This window comes from Ornithorhynchus anatinus, chromosome 4 (genome assembly GCF_004115215.2).
Source record: "Ornithorhynchus anatinus isolate Pmale09 chromosome 4, mOrnAna1.pri.v4, whole genome shotgun sequence".
Taxonomy (NCBI): domain Eukaryota; kingdom Metazoa; phylum Chordata; class Mammalia; order Monotremata; family Ornithorhynchidae; genus Ornithorhynchus; species Ornithorhynchus anatinus.
The window spans coordinates 75941245-75958088 of record NC_041731.1 but is presented as its reverse complement, the minus strand read 5'-3'; the positions used below and the strand labels follow the sequence as shown (position 1 = coordinate 75958088).

The 16844-nt window shown below is 47.3% G+C and overlaps 1 protein-coding gene across 1 annotated transcript in view; it reads left to right on the top strand.

Moving 5' to 3' along the window:
- Positions 1 to 13884, top strand: part of EIF3H (eukaryotic translation initiation factor 3 subunit H) — a 93986-nt gene extending 80102 nt beyond the window's left edge. The window contains exons 6-9 of the mRNA XM_029063574.2: positions 579 to 728; positions 8427 to 8547; positions 10492 to 10624; positions 13566 to 13884. Of these exons, the coding sequence (XP_028919407.1) occupies positions 579 to 728; positions 8427 to 8547; positions 10492 to 10624; positions 13566 to 13663 (502 nt within the window). The 3' untranslated portion in view covers positions 13664 to 13884. The remainder of the gene's footprint in view (positions 1 to 578; positions 729 to 8426; positions 8548 to 10491; positions 10625 to 13565) is intronic.
- Positions 13885 to 16844: the final 2960 nt, after the last annotated feature.

The following is a 16844-nucleotide window of genomic DNA, read 5'->3' as shown; positions in this document are numbered from 1 at the left end:
CCCACTTGTTGAAAGCCATTGTGCTTTGAATATTGTCGGGAAGTGGGTCCTTTCTGTACTCAGTCATGCTGTGCCCTCAACTAGTGAGAGAGAGAGAGAGAGAGAGAGAGAGAGGGACCTCTACTGCCTGATAATCTCTCACGAGGTACGCAAGGTAGTTCTGCGGCAGTGTCTCTTCAGCTAGACGCTGCTGTCTCCCTAGAACTTTTGTGGGTGAACTTATGGGATGGCCGGTACCCAGCTGGATATAAATTACTCAGAAACATAGCCTTTAGTCATTCTGAAGTAGAGTCACAGGAGTTCAATAGTGAGGAAAGGGACAAAATTAAAAGGTTAAAGGCTTATGTGTTTTTTCTTGCTAGAGGGTTATTTCTCAGTCATGAATATGATTAATCGTTAAAGGCTTCGATCCTTAAATCGCTAAACTCCTCCTTGACAGCAGAATTCCGGGACCATAGGTTGAGGTTCTAACGGATCCCCCTGCAGTGGGCCACAGCAACCCGGTGTAAATTGGTATGACTTCAGTGGAATAAAAATGTATGAAATTCAGCCTCAAATATTTTTAACTTGCTTCACAGATTGAAAAAGGCAAACATTGCCTTTGAGCACATGTTTGAAGAAGTGCCGATTATAATTAAAAATTCGCATCTGATCAATGTCCTAATGTGGGAGCTGGAGAAGAAGTCGGCTGTGGCTGATAAGCATGAACTGCTCAGCCTGGCTAGCAGGTAAGTGGACCATCCTGACGGAAGCCCCATTTTCTGACCTTTCACCGACCGGGTCACCGGCCTCTCCTCATTTTTACCTCTTCGCCTGGGCTTTGTAATGAGCCTCTCGGAACCGTCCCCGATGACCGGGGTAATTGAGGTAAACACCACCGAGACCTCGAAGAGATAGTAGTCCTTGGCGAGACCCCCCAAGGGAAAGCTTCAAATTGATAGCGCAGCACAATCCCTTCTGTTCTTATGACGGTCAGCAGGCTTGGTTTAGCGCATCATTTTTGCGGCGGCACTGAAAGTCCCCTGGGGAGTGGGGTTTTTTGGTTTTTGTTTTGTGTGTGTGTGTATGTGTGTCTGTATGTGTGTGTTTGCTTGGCAGAGTTTTACGTATGGCACAGTGACCACGTTGGCTTAGATATTAGTTGAGCTGCTAGTAGATATTTAATAATAGCTGGAAGGAACACGCAGATGCTTCTTTTACGAAGGAAACCTTTCATTATTTTCTATCATCTCAGAAATATGAAAGTTCAGAATTCAGCAGCAATAAACCCCTAGTTATTTGCCTGTAAAGTTTTCATCTAAAATTGGAATTTCTGAGACTGCTGTTGGCTTTGGCCACCTTAGGCACCGGTGACCTCATTTTCCAAACAGTAACTGTTTAAGATCCCAATGGCAAAGGCTCCCTCATAGTTATTTTCTACCCCAGTAAAATTCTGGAGATGTTTAGAAACAATGGTTTTTCAAAGACTCCACTTGGACTTTTCGGTTTGCCATTCAAGTCAGTGAGAAAATGGCTTCTCTGGCCTCCCTAGGCCCCCTCTGAGCAGGGGATCCGTGGCCATAGTTCAGCGGGCTAAGTGAAACGAATGTTTTCAGGCATGGTTTAGAGGATTATTTGTGTTTGTTTGCTTTTCCACTTGTGAGGGCCACATTCTTTCACACCTCTGACCCAGCTTCCAAAATGATTTCCCACAGGGCCCCTTGTCTCCTGTGGTGAGGGGAGTAAGGACCCCGTGCCTTCGTGGCACAGCTTGTTGGGTGTCCGCTCCCCGAGGATCCGGCCCGGTGCCCTGTCCCTAAAGGAATCCAGTTCTATTCTCTAAACTCGCTGCGTAAACTCAATGATTTGGGGGAAAAAAAACACAAGTGAGATGGTGGCAGGGAAGAGGGGTGGTGATGGGCCAGGTAGGAAGAAGCAGTTGCTGATTTATGTGATTTAGGAGGAAAGAGGAGCACAAGAAGGAAGTCAGGTCCGGGACCTTGCTGCTTAGCTGTCATTTCCTTTCAAGGTTAAGATGTACTAGTACCTTACAAAAGGCAGAGTGAATTTATTTGCTCTTACTGAAAAATTTTCTGGGCCAGGTTTTCCTTCCTAGGATCCCATCTCCTTTCTAACAAAGGCCCCCTTCATTTCAGTCCTTCAGTCTTATTTATTACACATTTACTGTGTGCGAAGCACTGTACTAAGCGCTCGGAGGGAGAACAGGACAACAATAGACAGTCATTTAAGGTGCCCTTGGATCAGTCTTCAATTCCATTTGCCCAAACCAGCCCCAAGTGCTCTACGCTTGGAAGATGTAACAGATTCCCTTTTGTAGAAAAAATCTTTTTCAACTCCTCTATTTAACATTATGGGAAAGAAGGAAAGAACCCCTTGTTTCCAGAGGAAGCTATATAAAGCCCAAGTTAGGGTTTCTGTTTTGGCAATCACAAAAAAAGGATAAGTTGAAGGGATAGAAAAGACCAGTGAGTGGGGGAATAGATTATCTTTAAAAAAAAAATAAATCTCTTCGCAGCCTGCGTCAGCTTCCAAGATGGAAACATCACTTGGGCATGCAGGTAACGATCTTGAGAAAAGCAGAAGCCATTGCTGAGCCGCTTCCTCGGGCTTTTATTTTTGTCCTTGTTTTGGCTGACTTTGTCGCTGAATAATTCTTCATCAAACTTGAAAATACCCGTATATGGATTCCAAGCGATTTGACTTGCATGGAAACTTGTTCTGAACTGAATAACAGTAACCGACTCCATTCCTTAAAAACAAAGCGGAAAAAAACCTGTATACCTTTAAAAAAAAAAAATCACTGCCATTTAAGAGGGTTTTCTTGAAATTCATTCTTTTTCTGGTCTGGGCAGATCTGCCACATTTCATTAAGAAAGCGAGGAGGGAGTTGGGTTTGCATCCATCACCACAGATAACTATGGAAAAATTGGTACTGGAGCTAGAGCATACTTATCACTTCATGTCTCAAGGCACATCTGTTTCAGTTATCTGTTTTCAGTTCTTTGTTTCCAGGCAATGAAAGCAAACAGTATATTACTGCAACTTCTAACAATAACTCCCTGTTTTTTTGTTTGGTTCCCCCCCCCCCCCCCCTCGCATTCTGGTGGACTGAAATGGTCGTGCAGAGGTCCACATAAAACCATTCTGATTTCCTGTGAACACTATCTGTAAAATAATTGTGTGTCTGCAGGACGAGAAGCCTTTGAAGGTCCGCAGCGACCATTTTTCTGAACATTTCTGATAATATGCGGCCCTAATGGACTTCGGTGGAATCCAAACTCTATAAAACGCGGGAAAATACACAAAGCCGTGCTGGTGGCAGAATTCCATCTTAATAAATATCATGCAGCTCCAGCGTACAAAAATCAGGAAGTTTCACAAGGTTTACCATTGTGGCGCCTTAAATACCCGCTGTAATTGATGTACTCAACGTACGGCCTTTGTTTTTCAAGGATTTAAAGTCTGGGCGAAAGAACAGCTTTGGATGAAAACTGGTCACACAGGTTCTCCGCTAGTTAAGTGGGGAAACGTAAGATGGGTCAGATGAAATTTTGTCCTTTTCTGCCAGGGGGCACCTCCAAGATGCCTTATTAAAGGCCGCCCTGTCGTGCTGTGGCATGGAAAGGCACCTACTCGCCCATGCCAGGAAATTCGGAGGTTGGGTTGGAATTTGCGGTGGAAGGCCGGGCGTTTAAATTTATATCACCTCATGTACGTTCGTTCTCGATTTACTCAGGACGGGAAAAGTTTGGTTGAGAATTGGAATCCGTTTTCGGGAAATGGGTCGAACGGAGATTCATTAAGATAAAGGGGTTGATAGAATTAATGGCAATGGGATTAATTAGAAATATGAGTCATCTTAACCTCTGAAAATATCAATTGACTTTAGCTGAATGGTTTGGAGAAAGTCATGGTAGTGGATTTATGTTGGTGGCTTGTTGTTTTTTTTTTTTTTGACCCCTCCCAAAAATAATGAAAGTGGAGGGAAAAGTTGTAATTTGACCAAACTATCGGGAGAGCTACGTGGATTAAAATAGGAAGTTCATTTGGTCAAAAGCCTTCCTACTTTAAATCTTAAATCGGGGCGACTTGCTCGTCGACCTCCGGTTATGCTTGATCTCTCTTCTGTTGCGACACGCCACGTTAACAAGCCGAAAAAAGCGGGCGACTCTGTAGCCCGGCGAGCCTTTCGAACGTCTTCTCTGGTGTCTGTGCGTTGGTCTGTCTTGATGACAGACTTTGAAGTCTGTGGCCGAGCTCTGTCTGTAGCGGGGAGACGAGAACACCCAATCCAAACAATTCAGTTCCAGTTTGGGAGCCAGTGCACCCGTCGAGCGTCCGCTCCCTCTTCGGCTCCACCTACGCTGCTCGACTCTCTCCCCGGCCTCGGCCCACAGCACCCTTGAGCGCCGTGATGATACTCATCCCATCTCAGTCCCCTACCACTTAGGCTCACATCCTTGTACTCTGTTTCCCCTTTTAATGTTTAGATTGTAGGTCGGCCGTGGAGAATCTGTCACCGCTGCTTGTTAGCCCTCCGTCGCTCCCCACACCCACATATAACTTCCTGCCACCTTGGCTTGTCGCCTCTCAGCCTCTTCTTCCCCTCTCTTTACTGGTAGCGGCAAACAGCCCTAGGAGGCCTTGAGGCTGAGCTTGTGTAGCGCTATAAGAAGGCACCAGCAGAGCGAAACAAAACCAGTAATTCTCCCAGCTCTGGGCACTCTGACCATCCAGGCAGATGGTGGGCAAGGAGAAGGAGAGTCAGGGCCGAGCAGCACACCCCTCCCGCGTGACCTCTCTAAGTATCAAGCGTTTAGTCCAGTCTTCTGCACACAGTAAGCCCTCGGTAAATACGACTGAATGAATGAACCTCTGTAGCATGTAGGCTAGACTTGGCGGGGTGGGGGGATCTCTTGGCCGTGGACCCCCCCTCCCCCCCCCCCCAAAGTCAGGCTGGTAAACTGCAGGTCAGCAAGAGATATACCTGTCCCGACCGTTCCTTCTGCCGGCATTCAGCAGCCACCCAGCGGTCCCGCCATCGTCTCCCCTCTGCCCCAGCAGGGAGGAGGAAATTAAGGCCACCGGGATGGGAGCGGCCTTGACGGGCCATGGCGACAGCTGCTCTTCCACTGATTCCAAGTGGTTGACTTTCCCCTCTCCCTCCTCCTGACCCCAGCAGTCCAACCCAACCCTCGGCTCTGCTCCACATGTCAGGTTGGGAAGAGAGCAGTTAATGAGAATGATAGTAATAACGGCCCATGTTAAGCACTTACTCTGTGCCAGACACTACTAAGCGCCGGGGTAGGTAGAAGCAGATGGGATTGGATCCAGTCCCGGTCCCACGTGGGGCTCACAGTCTTAAGCCCCATTTTACAGATGAGGTAAATGAGGCTCAGAGAAGTAAAGGGACTGGCCCAGGGTCACACAGCAGACAAGTGGCCTAGCAGGGATCGGTACCCATTAACCTCGTGACTCCCAGGCCCGTGCTCTATCCACTACGCCATGCTACTTCTAACGTTTCTCGCGTGCGGACTGCAAGGCCGCTCAGGAGACACTCTGGGAAGCCGTTCCATTCCGGTTGGCTCGTCCCGAGCGGGGAACCGGGATTAAAGATGATGATCCTAAAATTTACCTAACTAGAAGACCGTGACGGTGGTTTTGCTTGGTGAGTGGCGTGTGTCCCCATAGCAGGCACAGATGATGTTAGTTCTCTGTTTCACTAGAAATGGTTAGAGGCAGGCTTCTGCGTTGTGGAAACCTGAAAGTTTTATTGTAGAATTTACTGACATTTTAGCACGATGATCTCGGTTCAGCCATCCATGTGACACCTTCAGAGAACTCTGTTTTATTGGTACTTGTTAAAGTGCTTACTTTGTACTAAGCACTGGGGTAGGTACAAAGCAGTCCCTGTCCCCACATGAAACTCACTCTCTAGGAAGGAGGGAGTAGGATTTAAACCCAATTTTGCAGATGAGGTAAATAAGGCACGGAGAAGTTAAGCGACTGGCCAAGATCCCTCAGACCGGTAGCGGAGCTGGGACTGGAACCTAGATCCTCTGATTCCCAGGCCTTTGCTTTTTCCGCTGCAGTAGAAAATAAATTGGGGGAAAGCAAGCCCCGATACTTGGGTGCTGTGCGGCTTTGGTCAGCTCATATAACTTCCCTGAACCTCAGTTTCCTTATTTGCAAAATGGGGATTCAGTACCCGATCTCCCTCCTACCTAGTCTGGGAGCCCCTTGTGAGACAAGGACTGTGCCTGACATGGTAATGCTGCGTTTACCACGTGCAGAACGCTGTACTAAGCACTGAGAGACAATATACAGTTGGGACTTTGACACGGCCGTTGTCCCTCGTTTGGGGTCACGATCTGAGATTTAAGTGGGGAGAGGGGATTAGAGACAGAGCGACGGAGCTTTAAAACACAGCACGGACAGATACACAGAATAGGTTCAAGGTCTCAGTGGGGCCAGAGGAGTCCGAGAGCGTGCAAGTTGCAAGATCTTAAGAGCACAGGTTTTGTATCCGTAAAGAAAATAGAGCCGTATAAAATAATTCCACAAAACGGTGCTTGCAAAACTCCATTTGACCCAGCAAGCCATAGACGTTAACCCAAATCTTAAGTGTCACTAATGGGGTTGGTTGTGACACACAGTTTTAAATTGACATCCCAGTTACTTCTGTTTGTGTCTGAGCACAAGTCCTTTTTCTAGTCCTTTTATTCCCTTCGTTAGATTGTAAACTTCCTCCTGGGCAGGGGTCATGACTTGGATTTGGGTGTAATTCCCTTCAGTGCCTACTAGACCGTTCTCTTCGTGGTGATGATGTCCATCACTCAATCAGTGATAGTGATGGTGCGCTTAGGTGGTGCAGAGCAATGTATTGAGCGTCCTGGAGAGTACAGTACGACAGAGTTGGTAGACACTACTCCTGTCCTCCAGGAGCTTACGAGTCAGTCGTAAGACGGGCATTAAAATAAATTACGGATAGGGTTAACGGAGCATAATGATATGAACCTAAAAGGTTTGGGGCTGAGGTGGGGTGAGTACAGAAGTGCTTAAGGGCGCTAGGGGTCTGGGGGATGAGGAGAGAATCACAGATTAGATGGTACAGAAGAGAGGGCGAATCTGTGGGGAGATGCGGGGCTCGTCAAGGAAGGCCTCTCGGAGGAGGTGTGATTTTAGTAGGGTTTGGAAGACGGTAACGTGGGTGGGTCAAAAAAATAGCGAGACTGCCAGTGTACGCGTGAAGGCTCAGGGAATTCGTTCTCTCGTGGTTCCTTCGCAGACCCAGTGCACATATCAAATATCGCGGAGCTGACATGACTGTGGAGTTTGCAAACCAAATAGCTGAGACAACTGCTCACCTTTATAGCGCTAGGTGATAGTGGGTATAAAACAGTACTCTAGAACAATACTCAAAGCAGCACGGCCTAGTGGAGTCAGCTCTGGGAGTCAGAAGGACCCGATCTCTAATTCCGGCTCCCCCACTTGCCTGCTGCGTGACCTCGGGCAAGTCACTTCTCTGTGCCTCAGTTTCCTCCTCTGTAAAATGGGGATTAAGATTGTTATCTACCCCAGTACAATGCCTGGCACGTAGTAAGCACTTAACTACAGTTGTACTCTCCAAGCGCTTAGTACAGTGCTCTGCACACAGTAAGCACTCAATAAATATGATTGAATGAATGAATGAATCCAGTGATCATGCAACATTTAAACCATTAATCCTGAAAACAGACAACCAGAAAGGTGCCACAGGCCTGAGCAAATGGCAGTTAGGTCTCCAATAGGAATTTGGTAGTGAATAACTTAAGTTCCAGAAGCAAGGTGGGAAGTCAAAGGGAAATTAGAGGGACTTTGAAGAAGGATAAGTTGGGAAAGACACCCCCCCCCAAGGGATTGGGAAGGAATGATATATCTGAGGGAAAAAGGAAGGCACTTGGCTCCAATTTATGGGGTTAGAAAGAAAGAAAAAAAATCATCCCTTCTCCACTCTTCTGATCACCATCACTGCACCCAGGGAGTCTGCACAATCTGCTGGCCCTGTCATCCCCATTGATCTCAAAGGAAGAGGTGGGTAAGCCTCAAACAAAGAAGTACGGTGACTTTTTGTGGAGCGCGTATTAGAAAATGACATTCCCGTTCGATATATTTGGCAGTTCTTTCTCTGGGGATGGATCCAGGATTATATTGACCCTGGGTGGTTTTAGACCCTGCTGAGGTATACTTGTACAACCCATAGAGGTACCCTTGCTTGGCGGCTTTGAATCAGGTGGGTCTTGTGGTCTCTGCCTTTGGTAACCCCATTCCATTTCTTCCCGATTCCTTTTTGAAGGAGCTACCTGACTGGATTTATTTAGAACCCTGTAAATTGCATAGCCAGGCGGGGGCCAAAGTACCAGGTGTCATTTTGTTTTGTATTTCAGCAACCATCTGGGGAAGAGCCTGCAGTTGTTGATGGACAGAGTGGATGAGATGAGTCAAGATATAGTCAAATACAACACATATATGAGGAACACCAGTAAACAGCAGCAACAAAAACACCAGGTTTGTAGTCTGACTTTAAGAGGCGTGTTTCATGAAGTTGCATTCTTTAAGATCTTAAGGGTCTTTGCTGAAACTCCGAATGTGAAGCATCGACGACTTTTTAGGAAGCGCATTACTGTTGGGGGAAAGGTTTCTAGATATAAATTATTGCCGTTGACGGTTGCCCTTTCGATGAGCTGCTCTGGCAGATGACATCCTTAGCTTCGAATGCATTTCCGTGGTCCTACAAACCAGAGGGGTGAATTTATTTGGGAAAGCAAAGACCCCAGAGCTTCACACCTCATTTTGTTACTGACTAACTGCTCTAACAGTGGCTCGTTGCAGCGCGGTAAGCAAAGCCTTACTTCATTTTATAAATGGAGCAGTTGTGATTAAGAGCAGGCAATTTTGATACCAGAAATAGACCAACTGCCATGAAGTGGATGCTGTAATGCCGTGGAAGAAAGAGAATCACCTGACTATTTACGTACAAAGATACGGCTGTTTAACCTTTTCTCGATTAGCGTGCCCGGAGGCCGTGTGCTTATCACGGTTTTGGGAAAATGTGTTTTTGACTTTACTGCTAAAAAATGCTCCCGGTGTGTTTTGCAATCTTATTTATGAAAACAGTATGGGCAGTATGAAGCTCATGCGCAGACACACACTCCTGTTCGTGTGTTACCGCAGTGTTCGAGGTTTGAAAGTGAGAACCATGTCTAGTGTGTAAGTCTTGCCTGAATTTTTTTTTTTTTTTAAATGGTCTTTGTTAAGCACTTGTGCCGGGAAGCTTATTGAGCCCTAGGATAGATGCGAGCTAATCAGGTTGGACACGGTCCCCGTCTCACGTGAGGCTCGCAGTCTCGGTCCCCATTTTGCAGAGGAGGTAACTGAGGCACAGAGAAGTTCATTCCTTCATTCATTCAATAGTATTTATTGAGCGCTTACTATGTGCAGAGCACTGTACTAAGCGCTTGGAATGTACAGATCGGTAACAGATAGTGTTAAGTGTAAGTGACTTGCCCAAAGTCACACAGCAGACAAGTGGCAGAGCTGGGATTAGAACCCAGGTTGCTCACTCTGACTCCCAGGCCTGTGTTCTTTCCACGGTGCTTCACATTTCCATTCCTCCAGAATATAACATTATCTTCCCCCGGTTTCTCCACCTCTGGAGGCTACTGAGAGATCGAAAAGCCTTTGTTAAAGTGGGACAGCGATGGTGTGCACGGCCTGATTATCTTGCATCTTCCCCAGCTTGGTGCTCAGCACATAGAAAGCACTCAACAGATACCCCATTTATTGTTGTTAGTAAAGTGAGCTGTAGTTTTCATATCTTCAATTCTTACTTATTCATGGAAATGGATTGAACAGTGATAATTGTTTAAAAAAAAAAGGTTTAGAATCATTATATTCTGCCTATTCCCTAACCGAACCTGTTGGCAAGAAGAAATACAGTTGATTTGCTATTTAGTGAATAAATGATATTCACTCAGACCCTGCTTATGAAACACTTTGAACTGAGGGCTCGGAAGGGTACAACACATATTCCCTTACCTGGAGAAGTGTATGATCTAGTGGAGGGGACGGCCAGACAACAATTATTGGCAAACAGTGGGAGGAGGCTTTTTTATTGTATCTCTCAAGTACAAAAACAGAAACAGAAACGGATGGGGAGGAGAAATTGGGTGCCACACTCTTTTCATACCTGTTTAGAGCAACCCCGGTCACATCAGTGATACCAGAGGTGATTATCCGATTCGTCAGTAATCCGTGCCCTGGTGAGGAAGCTAACCCACGGGATTCTTCCCCAGTGCTTATTACAGTGCTGTGCTGACAGTAAGCACTTAATAAATACTATCGCTACTAAAGTCTTAGCCCGCAGGCAGAGAGCCCCCGGAGATTCCTCCTCCTCACTCTGATGCTTCATTTGGGAGCGTAAACTGAATCCGTTTCCTCTTTGACTTCCAGTACCAGCAGCGTCGACAGCAGGAGAATATACAGCGCCAGAGCAGAGGAGAACCGCCTCTTCCCGAGGAGGACATGTCCAAGCTCTTCAAGCCACCCCAGCCGCCCCCCAGGATGGAGTCCCTGCTCATCGCTGGTAATACGACAACTATTGGAATAAGCGCCTGTCATTTTGTTCCTGAGTGATTGCACGTGTTTTTTCTTGTGCCCTCACAACACCCCAGAAGCAGCCTGGCCTAACGGGTAGAGCACGGGCCCGGGAGGCAGAAGCATCTAGGTTCTAATCCCGGCTCGACCGCTTGTTTGTTGCGGGACCTTGGACATCTAGGCCTCGGTCACATCTCCTGAAAAATAGGGATAGGGACTGTGTCCAACCTGATCAGCTTGTATCTACCCCAGAGCTTTAGTACAGTGCCTGGCAAATAATGAGCACCTAACAGATACTTTAAAAACCAAAACCCAGAAGCAGGCGTGATTCCCATTTTACAGATGCAGAAACAGAGGCCCAAGAGTGACCGTCCTGAAGTTATAGAGCTATGACTAGAACCTTTCCTCACTCAAATTGAGCCCTTTCCCCTGGATTATTGCAGTGCCTATTTGAATCAGCTCTTTCCTAGTCCTTTCCATCACCGATCGCGATAAAATGAGAACATAATAAAAAGCGTAAAATGAATCCATTTTTATTATGGTATTCGTTAAACGCTTACTATGCCTCAAGCACTGTTCTAAGCTCTAGGGGAGATACAAGTTTATCGGATTGATAAAATCCCTGTGTCACATGGGGCTCACGGTCTAAGTAGCAGGGTGAGCGAATCCCCATTTTGCAGATGAGGAAACTCGGGCCCAGAAAAGTTAAGTGACTTACCCAAGGTCACACTGCGGGCAGCTGACAGAGCTGGAAAGAGAAACCCGGGACCTCTGACTCCCTCTCTCTTTCCAGTAGGCCCTGCCGTTCATCCTATTAGCCATAATGGCGATGCAGGTGATCGGCAAAGCAGGAAGAAGTAACTAGTTACGTTGCTGTACCCAGAAGTGCTGAATTTATATGTCATCCACTCTCATCAAGTCAAACTCCACCGGGTTTCTTTTAGGACAGAATCCAATTAAAGCAATCGGGTTTCCATGGTGGTGATAAAGCTCGTTAAAATAAGTGTCGCACCTAGATTTGTTTTATTAATCTTTCTAGCATCTCAGATTTTTAGAAACAGGTGATTGATTTTCACGCTGAGTGACCAGTCCTTTGGGAAGTAAAGCTTTCTCAGACTATATCCAGACTTTGTTTTGAAATGGCATAATTCAAGTGTTTTTTTCCACTCATCAAGCCCGGGAGATTAAGCTCTCCACCGAAAGCACCTTGAACAAAACATTTCGTATTCGCCTCCCTTATAGTATTGGCAATAAACGTGCCTTACTTTAATATTCTCGTAAATTTGGGGGCAGATCCATTTTTCTGAGTCATTTGAAATCTCATTTAAAGCGATCACATGCTCCAGAAGAGTCTTCATTTTTAATAGCTCCCTTGCCACTTGTATCTGGGTAACGACACAATGTGCATGAGACATGATTGGGTCGGAATGTCATTTTTATGCCCCGGAGGAAATCCCTCTGTAACCCGGATGACCAGAACGACGGGCCTCAGCAACCAGACGTGAGGGTTGAAGGAGGAGAGAAGCGATGTCGCTCGCTGGATAAAGCACAGGACTGGAAGTCAGAAGACCTGGGTTCTGGTACTGGTTCTTCCTTCACTGTGTGACCTTGGGCCAGTCACTTGAGTTCTCTGCGCCTTGGGAACCCCATCTGAGCCAGAGACTATGTCCAACCTGATAAACTTTTATCTATCCCGGAGCTCAGAACTATTTGATACATAATAAGTTGGGGTTTTTTTTGTTTCTTGTTTGTTTTTCGTTGATCATTTACTCTCTGCCTAACGAACGCCAAAAAAATTAAGTAAAAATGGGGTTTCCCCATAGTCCCTCCTACTGAAGGAATGAGGGCTGTCTTTTGCTCTTTGCAGTAGAACTCTGCATGGCTATAAATTGACTAGCTTGGCCCATAATAATAGTAATACTTCTGGTATTTGCTGAGCGCTTATACTTCGGGCCGGGCACTGTACTAGGCGCTGGGGTGGATAGAAGCAAATCGGGTTGGACGCAGTCCCTGTCCCAGATGGGGCTACAGTTTCAAGCCCCATTTTACAGGTGAGGTAACTGAGTCCCAGAGAAATGAAGTGACTTGCCCAAGGTCACACAGCAGACAAGGGGAAGAGCCGGGAGTTGAACCCGTGACCGCCTGACTCCCGGGCCCCTGTTCTATCCACCACGCCGGCAGTCTGGGTCCAACGGACCCAGCAGTGTTGGGTCTTCCGGCCTGTCCAGCCCACGAAGCAAGTAGGCTTGATGTTTGCCGGTGGATGCTTGTCCTTTCAACCGTTGAGGGTGGGGCGCGGGTGAGAATCGGCCTCCCGGCAGCCAGCGAGCAGGGTGTCCATACAGATTGTTACCGCTCCTCTCCACTCCTTGGGAAGGAGCGTTGTGAACCTCCGTTTTCCGTCATCGGTCCGGCCCGAGCTGGGCACGGGGGACGCGGGCAAGCGGAACGCCCCTACACTTCGCAGTGCATCTGGCCTAGCCCGGCCCAGCCCGGAGACTCGACCCGTAACCCTCCGCTTGAGAACCGGGCCAAAGTGCCCCAGAGCTCAGGAAAGAAGGCGTGGCAAGGCCAACGATGCCCTCACCCCCTCACCGACAGACTGTAATGTTTCTTTGGCTTCCTTCACAGTCGTAGGGAACAGAATGGTGTTTTAACGAAAGCAAGAATGTTCATTTTTCGGGTGCTTTTGCAGCGTTCTTCCGACACTACTCTAACCTCGTTCCCCCCCAGCGAATCTGATAGAACGGTTGAACGGTTCCTCCGTCACGGGGTGATTTCATGCTTTCCAGTGCTGTTTCAAGCCCTCAGTACGGTATTCTGCCCACAGTAGGTGATAAAAATGCTGTTGCTTGATTAATGGATCGATAGACTGGTTGTCCCCTGTCACGATCCAGAGCTTCTAACTTTCTTCTAACTTTTATCGACAGGCCAAATTAATACTTACTGCCAGAACATCAAAGAGTTCACGGCCCAGAATCTCGGGAAGCTCTTCATGGCCCAAGCCCTCCAAGAGTACAACAACTAGGAAAAGGAGCCAAGTCATTTGGTGTGATGAGTTCTTTCCAAATAAGGCCAAACTCGCAGCATCTTCCAGGGATGGCTCTTCAGAAAGAAAATCGGCGTATTTAGAATTTTTTAAAAATATCCCTTTAATCTCGGGTGCCAGCCACGGCATTAATTCTATCCTCTTCTCCCCCCCTTCCCTCCCCCCCCCCCCCAATAAAAATATAAGCCTGTTTCAGTGTACTTCGGTGTCTGCGTATTTCTTTACGGCTCTCCAGATTTGGAATTTACTATGGTACTCGCTCACCGGGGCCGGAAAATGTCAGCCAAAGATGAGAAGCAGGGTATGCAGTAGGAAAATAGCTATTTTTGCCTCCCTCCTTTTCTAAGTACTATTTACAAAGTCCTTGTGAGACTTCCAATCCTGCCTTTTTTCTCCTTAAAACTAAGTCAAATCAGTGCCAATAGGAAAAAACCCAGCAGCCTTACGAGAACAGAACAGAACGTGGTTCTTTGGGGGATTCGAACAAATGGGGGTTATTGTAGAGCTTGAAAAATTTGGAAATTTACAAAATAAATCAGTCAATGGAAAGCAAATCTCATGGGGTACAATATAAGTGAACAGCTTCTGTTGGATGTTCGTTTTGAACACAGTATCCTCAATTCAGATGTTTGCCCGTGACCAGTACGGATGGTTGAGCTTTTGCTTGGAATCGTAGCCTTCTTTTGAGCGGGACTGAAAAAACTTTCGGGTTTAGTATCTGATCTCACAAATGGTTTGCTATTTTGAGATTTAAAAATGAATCTGTCTGAGGCTAGCCTGCCACCTGAAGAAGACTTTCAAATGGTAAAAGCAGCCCACCCTCCTGCGAGAGAGTAGAGCACAATTTGGCATTGTGCTCTAAGACTCTTGAATCGCTTTGGGGAAGCTGAAAATATAATTGAATGTGGATCCAGATTCTTAAATAAAAATATCGAACAGTTGGCCGTCCCATCCCTCTTCGGAGTGTTTAACGTTCACAGCGCTGGTTTATGCTCATTTCAGGGCTCTTCTTTGAAGGTTCTAAAATTGGGGCTTCTTGCTTGAATCAATGTGTCATGGAATGAGTTCTCGGTTTTTAGCGTTTAATCCAGTTAAACCTTGCAGTGTTCATTTTTGCTCTTTCTGATCTAGCCTGTTCTTAAACTGTGACTTTTATAAATTCAGTTCTGGTGTTGAGTCTTGCTGGTGTTGAATCCTGGCTATAGAAGAGCATTTTGCCCCTTCCAATATTAACCTTACTTTGTGGGGGCTTCAAACTCCCCCGCCCAATTCAGTGTCTGAAGGGTCTGGATGCTCCTATCCAGATTGATTTCAAATTTAGAGTCCTTTTCCTCATCCCTTCCTCCAAAAGCACCCTTCGGGCTGCAGATAGAGCCCTCGGGAGGAAGCCAACAGAATGTTTTCGCTGCGGGACTGTCCGGTCTGTGGATTTAGGGAAGTCATTCAACTTCTCACCTCATCTGTAAAATGGGAATTAAGGCTGCGAGCCCTGTGTGGGACAGGGACTGTGTCTAAAGCAATTACCCTGTTTCTCCTCCAGTTCCCTCAGTTCCCTCGTAGTTTAGCTTGCATTCAGTCAGTCGTATTTATTGAGCGCTTACTGTGTACAGAGCACTGAACTAAGCGCTTTGGAAAGGACGGCACAGCAGTGAACAGTTGCTTACGGTGAGCCTACGATCTAAATGGGGGGACAGAGACATGGATAGAAACAAAATCAGAGATATGTGCATAAGTTCCGTGGGGCTGGGAGGGGGAAGAGCAAGTCAGGGTGATACAGAAGGGAGTGGGAGATGAGGGAAAATGGGGCTTAATCTGGGAAGGCCTCTTAGAGGAGATGGGTCTTCAATAAGGCTTTGAAGTGGGGGGAGAGTTAATTGTCAGATTTGAGGGGGGAGGGCATTTAAATCCAGAGGCAGGACGTGGGCTAGGGGTCTTCGGTGAGACAGGTGAGGTCGAGGCACAGTGAGAATAATCATGCTGGTACTTGTTAAGCGCTTACTATGTGCCAAGCACTGTTCTAAGCTCTGGGATAGATACAAGGTAAGCAGGTCGCCCCACGTGGGGCTCACAGTCTTCATCCCCATTTTACAGGTGAGGGAACTGAGGCACAGAGAAGTGAAGTGGCTTTGCCCAAGGTCACAGAGCAGACAAGTGGCGGAGCCGGGATTAGAACCCACGACCTCTGACTCCCAAGCCCGGGCTCTTGACCCTGGGCCACGCTACGGGAGCGAAGTGTGCGGGCTGGATGGTAGAGGTGAGGTAGGGAGGGGTCGAGGTGACGGACTGCTTTAAAGCCAATAGTGGGGAGGTTTTTGTTGGAGGTGGATGGGCAACCCCTGGAGGTTTTTTTGAGGGGAGGAGGGTGACGTGTCCTCAACGTTTTTCAAAACTGATCCAGGCAACAGAGTGCAGTATGGACTGGAGAGGGGAGAGACAGGAGGCTTGAAGGTCAGCAAGGAGGTCATCGCAGTATTCCAGGGCGGGATAGGATGAGTGATTGGATTAACGTGGTAGTATTTTGGATGGAGAGGAAAGGACGGATCTTAGCGATGTTGTGAAGGTGGGACTGACGGGATTTGGTGACGGATTGAATACGTGGGTTGAATGAGAGAGGAGTCAAGGGTAACGCCGAGGTTATGGGCCTGTGAGTCTAAAGTGATGGGAAATTAAAGGGGAGGAGAGGCTTTGGGTGGGAAGATGAGGAGTTCCGTTTCGGACGTGTTAAATTTGAGGTGACGGGAGGACATCCAAGTAGAGATGTCTTGAAGGCAGGAGGAGAGGCGAGACTGGAGAAAGGGAGAGAGATCGGGGCTGGAGATGTAGATTTGGGTGTCATCTGCATAGAAGTGGTAGTTGAAGCCATGGGACCAAATGAGTTATCCAGAGGAGCGGGAGTAGACGGGGGATAGAAGGGGACCCAGAACTGAACCTCGAGGGACCCCCAAAACTAGGGGGTGGGAGGCAGAGGAGGAGTCCGCGAAAGAGACCGAGAACGAACGGCCGGAGAGATGAGGAGAGCCGGGAGGGGACAGAGTCGGTGAAGCCAACGTTGGATAACGTTTCTAGGAGAACGGGGTGGTCCACAGTGTCGAAGGCAGCTTTGAGGTCGAAGAAGATAAGGATGGAGAAGAGGCCGTTGGATTTGGTAAGAGGGAGATCA